The 9,213-nt window shown below is 52.6% G+C and overlaps 1 protein-coding gene and 1 non-coding gene across 2 annotated transcripts; one reads left to right on the top strand and one right to left on the bottom strand.

Annotated features, from left to right (window-relative positions):
* Positions 1–379: 379 nt before the first annotated feature.
* LOC123068967 (type IV inositol polyphosphate 5-phosphatase 3) lies at positions 380–3,497 on the top strand. The gene is made up of 7 exons (XM_044491674.1): positions 380–629; positions 739–841; positions 952–1,014; positions 1,483–1,570; positions 1,660–2,661; positions 2,763–2,871; positions 2,952–3,497. Exons 1-7 carry the CDS (start codon positions 594–596, stop codon positions 3,300–3,302), a joined length of 1,752 nt encoding a protein of 583 aa, XP_044347609.1. The 5' UTR covers positions 380–593; the 3' UTR covers positions 3,303–3,497.
* A 118-nt stretch (positions 3,498–3,615) lies between these two features.
* On the bottom strand, positions 3,616–3,686 carry TRNAG-GCC (transfer RNA glycine (anticodon GCC)). Its single transcript has one exon. It is a non-coding gene; the product is annotated as a tRNA-Gly (tRNA).
* Between the last annotated feature and the right edge of the window lie 5,527 nt (positions 3,687–9,213).

The following is a 9,213-nucleotide window of genomic DNA, read 5'->3' on the forward strand; positions in this document are numbered from 1 at the left end:
GTCAACAAACACGTAATGGCCGAGAGATTCGACATCGCCGCATCATTCTTAATCCCATTCCGATCAGCTGAAGTCGTCTGCACTATCAGACACCGAACTCCCGGCCACAAAATAAACAGGAAACAGGATAATAACCATGAAACACCACTCCAAAAATGAATAGGCTAATCGGAGGTTCCTTTCCGGTAAAGATAATCATTTTATTTCAGCAGACCATGGCATCTCCGTGATGATGGATCAAATGTCAACAGGTTGGGCTAATTAGGCCGGCGTCAGCGTAAGTGCGCAGTAATGGCCGTGTCGCCGAAAGGAAAACAAGTACACACGCGTGACCCATCGATGGATTGAACGTCTCGCCTATATATATTCACGGCTAGCTTGGCGCCACCTGCTGTCTACTCGGCCCAGCGCGCGAACCACCACCATGTGCCCTTGTCCCGTCTGAGCGAGAATCGTTGTCGCAAGCTCACGGGCGCCCGCACCACCAATCCACCACAGCACCGGCTGTACGGCGGCTTTTAGATTCAGTTGGCATCCGGGGCACTGCAGAGCACAGGGAAGAAGAAGAAGAAGTAGGACCAGAGCTGGGGGAGATGGTGGCACAGAATCAGAGGACGCCGGGAGACCAGGTAGAGGAGGGGCGCCGCTCAGGGCCCGTCGATCGATCGAGTGTAGGGTGTGTGTGTGTGTGGTGTGTTCTTGGTGATTGATTTGGTGTGTTGTGGGCTGGTGATGCAGGTGTTCTGGCCCAAGGTGGTGCTCAAGAAATGGCTCAACCTCAGGAGCAAGGACGCCAAGTTCAACGCGGACGAGGACGACGGCGACGACGACGGGGAGCAAGGTGGGTGGGTGCTAGCAAGATCGAGTTCCCGGTTCGAGTTGCGCTCGCCGGGGATCGCAGCCTCCTTCATCCCCTTCTCACCATTTTTGCTTCCTGTCCATCTCGTGCAGAGGAGAACTGCGGCTGCGACGGCGCCGGGGCGGAGCGGGAGGCCGTCGGCGTGAACATCGCCGGTGAGCTCTTTCACATCTCAGTTTCACCTCATTTTTATGTTTGGAAAATTGGTTGCGTGCTTCCGCGGATCCATGAGCTGTTCTTATCCGATCCTGAAGACGGGGAAAAGTGCAGCTTTGGACCGTTTAGCCCTTTTGGGGAAACATTGCTGATACCAGATTCCCACCGTCAAAAGTAGATCAGTGCCAGTACTTGATTTTGGTTGAGGACTTGTTGTCGATTTTGCGCATTTTCACAATCATCAGCGTTGCTTCTGACCATCGAACACCTGTTACTACTCCCTCCGTTCCAAATTACTAGTCGTGGTTTCAGTTCAAATTTAAACTAAAACCACGACGAGTAATTTGGAACCGAGGGAGTACGTGTTACCACTGCCAAATTTGCATTCTGAACTACTGGTACTAATCGGAAGCAAAATTCAGAGTAATTCCTCATGAACCGCCCTGTTGTTCTTGAACGATCTGCAGAAGAGAGCCTGGATGCCGCGCCGTACAAGCTGCGGCGGCGGAACTCGGAGACGATGCGCGCGCAGTACATCAACACCAAGGAGCTCAGGTACAGCCCAAGTGTTCGGCACGATCGCGGCGCATTCCCGTTTTCTCGCGGTTCTTGGCGTGGTGCTGATTGATGGATTCGTGCTGCAGGATCTGCATTGGCACGTACAACGCCGCCGGCATAGAGCCGCCGGAAGGCCTCGACATCGCCGAGTGGCTCGGCACCACCGGCGGCGAGCAGGCCGACATGTACGTGCTCGGCTTCCAGGAAGTGGTGCCGCTCAACACCGGCAACGTGTTCGGCGCGGAGGACGTCCGGCCGGCGCTGGCGTGGGAGGCGCTCATCCGCGACACGCTCACGCGGACGCAGCCGTCCTGCTCGAGGCCCAAGTACCGGTACCGCAGCCACCCGGCCACTCCGACCCGCGACGACTCCGACGAGCTGTTCCCCGGCGGCACCGACACTGAAACCGACGACGACGCGCCCTTCAGCTTCCCGGTGTACCCCGAGGAGTACGTGGCCGCCACCCCCAGGATGCTCGGGGCCATGGAGGACGAGCAGCCAAGGGCGCAGCAGAGGGCGCTCCTGAAGACGATGAGCAAGACGGACAGGATCGGGCTCGCCTGGCCGGAGCAGCCGTTGGACCTGATGGCCACCGCGTCCTTGTCATCGGCGTCGTTCAAGTCGCCGAGATCGTTCGGCGCGCACAGGTCGTTCATGAAGTCCAGGGTCGCCGCCGCCGACTGCCCGGCCATGGTCCCCGACCTGGACCTGGATCTCGACGGCAAGGCCGCGCGTGGAGGCAAGAAGAAGGGCGGCGGCAGGTCGCCGTTCGTGAGGATCGTGAGCAAGCAGATGGTGGGCGTGTTCCTGACCATCTGGGTGCGGCGCGGCCTGAGGAGGTGCGTCCAGAACATCAAGGTGTCCACCGTGGGCGTGGGCGCCATGGGCTACATCGGCAACAAGGGGTCGGTGTCGGCGAGCATGTCCATCTACCAGACCATGTTCTGCTTCGTGTGCACCCACCTGTCCGCCGGCGAGCGGCCCGGCAACCTCCTCAAGCGGAACGCCGACGTGCAGGAGATCCACCGGCGGACGCGCTTCGCCGGGCCCGGCGGCCTCGAGCTGCCCAGAGACATCTACGACCACGAGTCAGTGATCAACTGATCATGCACGCAACACATCTTACTACTACGAAATTGCATCCACCAATGCATCACCCCGGTGATTTGACAGAGATGTTCTTCCGCAGGAGGATTTTCTGGCTGGGTGATCTCAACTACCGGATCGACGTGCCGTACGACAGAGTGCACGGCCTGGTGTCCGCCATGGACTGGCCTCAGCTAGCCGAGAAAGATCAGGTACGCAGTGTCGCTCTTCATCATCGCCGCCATGGAACTCTGAACCATGTTGCTGATGCTCCGTTTGTTGTGATGATCAGCTGAAGCGGGAGCTGAGGAAGGGGCGGGCGTTCGAGGGGTGGAGCGAGGGGGTGCTCGAGTTCGCGCCCACGTACAAGTACGAGGTCGGGACGGGGAAGTACATCGGCGACGACCAGAAGGGCGGGAGGAGGACGCCGGCGTGGTGCGACCGGGTGCTGTCGTTCGGGAAGGGGGTGAGGCTGCTGGGTTACGGCAGGTCGGAGCTGGCGCTGTCGGACCACAAGCCGGTGACGGCGACGTACGCGGCGGAGGTGGAGGTGTTTTGCGGGAGGAAGCTGCAGAGGGCGCTCACGCTCACGGACGCCGAGGTGGAGAGCGGCGACGTGGTCGTGCCGGACCTCGAGTTTTGAGCTGGTCGGCGGTGCCGAACACGACATGGACATGCAGCTAGTTTTCAGCTGCGTCGACAAATCTTGGACGGGATGGTGTCGTGTGGGTGATGCTCCGCTCTGACGAAACATGTGTGACGGTGTCACTGGCATCAGTCGGTCTGGTGGTCTTAATCATCGGCAGATCAATGAATCTATAGGATTTTTTTCCCGTCACCTTTGAGTTAGTTACCTTTCTCCCCTGTCAGGCTGTCAGTATGGTGAGATAGTGTGCTGTTTGAATCACACCCAGTGGCACAGAAGCATAAAAAACAGAAAGAATGAGGCAAAAATATGCACCAGCCGGAAATCGAACCCGGGTCTGTACCGTGGCAGGGTACTATTCTACCACTAGACCACTGGTGCTTATGATGCTAATCAAAAGGAAAAAAGGGATTACTTGGTTTGTGTTCTAAACAGAGAACAAAACAGTTTTTTTTTTGGCGAAACACAAGCTTTACTGCTTAAACAGGAGAATTATATAGAGCTTGAATACAACCTAGAAGAAAAGAGGGTACATAGTTAACCCATAAACATCTTCTACGATCCTCGCTAGCCTGTCTGGCGCATCTATGCTGTCCCGGTTTGCATGCGCGAGTTCGAAGGAATCAAAACTGGAGCTCACCTCTTGGACCTCATAAACAAATGGAAGCAATATCCGCCCTCTTGAAATTTGCAACATCGATCATCCGGACAACCTCCTGCGCATCACTCTCGATGATAACCTTGCGGAAGCCAAGATCCATTGCTAAACGGATACAATCCCGGGTTGCCAAGGCTTCCATGAACCTTGCATTTTGCGTGTACCGGTACCATATAGCCTGAGCTCAGATTAACTCACCATTGTGGTTTCGAATCACCATTCCCGTGTCTCCATGAGCCAAGTTTCCTGAATAGCTGGCATCAACATTCACCTTGATAAAGGTTTTCACTGGCGGTAACCAGCTCGTATTCTCTCTCAGCATTCGGTGCTTCTTCACTCCTTCTAATGTAGCAAGATCATGAATAGTATCAGTTGCAAATGGAACGACATCGTTCCCCATGTCTCATATTGTTCCATTCTGTCCAGACGCGTCCAGGTCCAGCACCCAACTAAGATAATGGCAGCAAGTGATTCCGAAACTTCCTTGTTGTCAACAATATCAACAGCCCAAGAGTCTGGATGAAGAACTGGAATTCTGGCCGAAAGGAAACGCTTTAGTTCTGATAAAAAAAACCTTGGCTCATGTACAAGAGAATGAAACAGAATTAAGCTACGGGTAATAAAAGGAGGCCTTTGGTCTGCCCTACTTAAGGACTGCATGGGTCATGTCTTTTTTTATTTTTTTTAAGAAGATGGGTCCTAGTCGTTGCTCGTGAGTCCTCTCGCGAAAGCAACGGCGGCCTGCACAGACAAGACTCACGAGAGGACACGATGTGATGCAACCACGTGACACGACCGCCGTGTTGATCATGTCACAGTATAGTTGAACGCGCATGACAGGTCCGCTCTTTTTCTTGCAAAATAATATCGAGCAAAATAGATGCAAAAAAGAAGACGAAATGCATAACCTTCGTTACATTAATACTACTAGACGTTAACGCGCCCTTATCCGCGCCGTTATTCACTCGTTAGATTAACACTTTTATATCTTTTCCTAAAAAATAAACTCTTTTATACCCTCCGTCTCAAAATAAGTGCCTCAAGCTTAGTACATCTTTGTACTAAAGTTTACAAAATTGAGACATTTATTTTGGAACGGAGGGAGTAGATTACTCTCGCGAAAAAAAAATCTAATAGATTACTGCGATCGGTTGTTTTGTTTGGATTTTATCTGTGTTGGGTTTATGTTTTAGTTATATTACCAGGGTGTTTTTTCCGTTTGTATATTGCGTTCGGTTGCAGTTGGAGACAATATTTTGTTCCAACAGGACAGTGGAGTTATCTGGTGCGTGGTTGGGGTGTCTTTACACATGATGTCAGCCGATGATGATTCGTTTGGGCCTATTATGAGCTTCTGTTTAACGCTAAAATGTGAATTATTGTTGCAACGCTAACATGGGTCGGCCTACAAAGCTCTTTGTTCGCTTAGTTTGGCTCCTTGCTCCTCTCATTCATTTAGTTTTTTCCGCTCGGCCCACTGCTACGTCAGAAAAAAGGCTATCTTTTTTGATAAAGTTAGTTGAATTAAAAGATGTTCAAGGATTTTTAAGAAAAATTGCAAATTTGAAAAATTATGCAATTACGAAATAATCATGTATTTTAAATATATTCATGGATTTCACAAAATGTTGGCGAATTAAATAAGTTCTCATATTTAAAAAATATTCACAAACTTGAAAAATACCCACAAATTTAATAAAATTAATGAATCTAAAAAAAGTGATTTTTATGTTTTTTATGTTCACAAAAATTAATAAGAACTCATGAATTAAAATGTGAAAAAAGAAAAAAAAGAGAAAAAAACTAAACAACACACACCATTATAGGAGAGGCCCAATGACCCCACCGTCCCCGAAGCATCAGGACACTTCAAATCAAGGGAACTTAGGGGCTGTTTGGTTCTCGCGAGTGTCGGCCCTGCCGATCTTAGCGAGCCAAATATTTGGCGCAGGATCTGGCTGTCCAGATTTGTCAACAATTTTGGCGTCAAAGTAAACTGAAAGAGTTGGGGTGGGCTGGGTGCGCCAAAAAATTGATGCCAATTCAAACAGGACGTCAAGCCTGGTCGACGACCAAATTTTTGGATTGGCAGCTAAGGGTTGCGATCAAACAGCCCCTTGGCATCTCTATACATATGGCAGTCCACCCAACGATGCTCTGGAAGTAATCATACTCCTACTACTGTGGTGTCGACAACACTATGTGAGATCGGCTCAAGCTATGGGGAGAAGAAGCTGTCGATATCTTGCAAATGCTAACGTTTGCCATGACCAGTTGCTGCCAGGGATTTCCGTTTCTTGCCAAACTGAATCTAGGCATTTTATTGCAACATGTCTTGTGAATTTATCATGACCTTAGCCGCCTCCTCCTCCAAGAAAAAAGTTAGGGTTCGTGCCTCTCGCTAGCGCCGCTGCAGGTCCGCCTCGTCTTCAGTGGCCCTAGGGCCCTGGAGGCGCGGTGGATCCTGGTAAGGGCCGGTGGGAGGGCTATGTTTTTAGTCGTTTTTTTCAATCTTGTTAGGGTTTGCGTCCTGACCAGGAAGGCGAGACGGCGGCGGCTCCCTGAAGATGGAATAAAGGTCTCGCCGTCTAGCCCCCGTTTGTCAGGCCCTGTTCATGTTCTTCCCTGTTTCTATTGCCGTTCTGGTGGTGCGTCTAGCATCATTGGTGGGCGTGTGGAGGTGTGTCTCCGGCGGATTTATTTTTGGTGGATTTGCTCAGATCTCGTTGTTGTTCGTCTACGTTCGCGTATCTTTGATTTGGATTTTTTTCTGATCTACGTTATTCTTCGTCGGCGGCGGTTGATATTCTGGTGTGCTCCTATGGTGCCTTAGCACGACGACTTCTCGACTGTCTACTACAACAAGTTGTGTCCGACTCTGGTGATGGAGGGGCGATGATGGTGGCGCGCCTTCGGCTCGCTTCAGTGCTTGTAGTCGTCGCTGGGTGGTCTACAAAACTGGATGTAATTTTTATTTCTAGTGTCCATTGTACTGTCATGATTGAAGATGAATAGATCAAATTTTTTTTCAAAAAAAGAATTTATCGTGACCTTGCAAACCACAAATTGGTAGCAAGGGGGCATGCATCTGATCCTGGGTGTCCGTGGATTGTTACCATGCACTTGTCCAACGGCGCACGCGTGACATGATTGCCCGCCATTCGCCCCAGCGATCCGCCACTGGCCACCAGATGCTAGCTACCACCCCGTGACCGACTAACATGCATATGCTTCACCTCTAGCAGCTTTACTGAAAAGGAAGTGTCACACTCCAACTGTCAACGCCCCTGACACGAGTGCCCCATAAGGCAGCGACCACGGCCAGCCTCGCGCTGTCCCGCGCGCGGCCCGCACCAGGATGCCCAGCTGCAGGACCAGCGACCCGGAATGGAGCAAGTGAAGCCCCACCAGGTCAAGTACTAAAGGAGACGGTGGCACCAGCAATCGCCATCCAGAGGATCACGGCAACGGCGGCACGAGTCTCCCCTTTTTCCCCTTCCTCTACCTCATGAACCCTAGATCGTGATTCGTGTAATCCGCCTCTGTAATCGCTACCAAGACTACTGTTAATCGAGAGCCCTAGTAGTTCCTATCATCTGGTATCAGAGACCACTAAGATTCCCACCTCCACTCCATTCTGGCGCAACTAATCGAGACCAGGGGCCTCAAGCAAGCGCGTACACACTTGGCAGCCATGGATCTGGCGATCGAAGCCTTCCTCGACCGCCTCGACAACACCCTCAAGGCCCAGAACAAGGCCATCGCGGAGATCCAGGTCTCCACCGCCAAGATCGACAATCTGGTTCACCGGCGTCCCGATCTGGAGAAGCGAGTGGCCGATCTCGGCGATGCGGTGGTGGCGCTCCACATGGTGCAACCACCAGCAGTCAAGACGGGAGACGAGCCTCAAGGGGCGATGCAGAAGCAAGGCCCTTCTGCGATGACCGGCGTCCTTCCGGGGGCCGGTGGCGGCGCGGGCAACGAGCTTCAAGGGCCAAGCGGCCACGACATGTTCAATTTGCCACGGGGGAACATAGCGGCGTCTTTTCAGACGCCGCCGCCACCCCCGGCAACAGGTCCGTCATCCTCTCTGACCACATCCCCACCCTCACTGTCGCCGTTTGCCCACGCGAGTCAGCTGCTAGCGGGTTTAGGGCAGTCTCACCCGTCCATCGCCTTCCCTCAGTTCACGGGCGACAACCCAAACTTGTGGAAGACGATGTGTGAACAGTACTTTCAAATGTTCGGCATCTTACAATCGTTCCGGGTTCCCATGGCGGCCCTGAATTTCTCAAGATCAGCGGCTGTTTGGCTGCAGTCCATTCAGAAACGCCTAGCAGATTTCGACTGGGAGCAATTCACTGCATTACTTTGCACTCGTTTTGGTCGCGATAGGCACCAAACGCTGATCATGTAGTTCTATTCTGTCCGTCAAACAACATCAGTAGCGCAATACATTGAGCAATTCGAACTGATTATTAATCATCTTGCATCTTATTCTAACACGATCCACCCGTTTTATTTTCTGACTCGTTTTGTCGAGGGCTTGGGGAAGGATATCCGAGCAGTGGTGCTAGTTCAGCGGCCGCCGGACCTGGATACGGCGTGTGCCCTGGCGCTGCTCCAAGAAGAGGTGATGGAGGGATCACTAGGCTCGCTGGTCAGGCCACCTGAACAAGGGCCAAGGCAGAGCGCTCCTCTGCCTCTGCCTCCACCGCCGGTGCGATCAGTCCCAGCGGCACCCACAACGGATCGGCGCGGCACGGAAGCAGCCCGTGCCGATCAGTCCAAGCTCAAGACGCTCCGTGACTACAGACGTGCCCGCGGACTATGTTTCAAGTGCGGCGAGCGGTGGGGGCATGACCATGTTTGCCCCACCATGGTGCAGCTGCACGTGGTCGAGGAACTCCTCGACCTCTTCGGCCTCGACAACAACATAGACACGCAAGTTGCAGAAGAAAGCACCAACGAGACAGCCATGGCGATTTCACTCTCAGCAGTGGCAGGAGGAACATCAGCCAAGGCGTTTCAGCTTCGCACGTGGATACAAGGGCAAGAAGTGCTTATGCTGGTGGACTCAGGCAACTCTAACTCCTTTGTCAACGAGCAGCTAGCAGCCAGACTGACGGGCGTTCAACCGCTTACCAAACCAGGCCGTGTCCGTGTCGCAGACGGGGGTGAACTACTTTGCACTCAAGTGGCTCCAGGATGTGTGTGGTATGCACAGGGGCATGAGTTTTATACAGATCT

The sequence above is a fragment of the Triticum aestivum genome, chromosome 3B (genome assembly GCF_018294505.1).
Source record: "Triticum aestivum cultivar Chinese Spring chromosome 3B, IWGSC CS RefSeq v2.1, whole genome shotgun sequence".
NCBI classification, from domain to species: domain Eukaryota; kingdom Viridiplantae; phylum Streptophyta; class Magnoliopsida; order Poales; family Poaceae; genus Triticum; species Triticum aestivum.

What these genes read in the sequence shown, in the direction of transcription:
- LOC123068967 (XM_044491674.1), top strand. Translation starts at nt 594, where the DNA reads ATGGTGGCACAGAATCAGAGGACGCCGGGAGACCAG. An exon ending in CGTCGGCGTGAACATCGCCG is followed by an intron (nt 1,015 to 1,482) that starts GTGAGCTCTTTC and finishes AACGATCTGCAG; the next exon opens with AAGAGAGCCTGGATGCCGCG. An exon ending in ATCAACACCAAGGAGCTCAG is followed by an intron (nt 1,571 to 1,659) that starts GTACAGCCCAAG and finishes TTCGTGCTGCAG; the next exon opens with GATCTGCATTGGCACGTACA.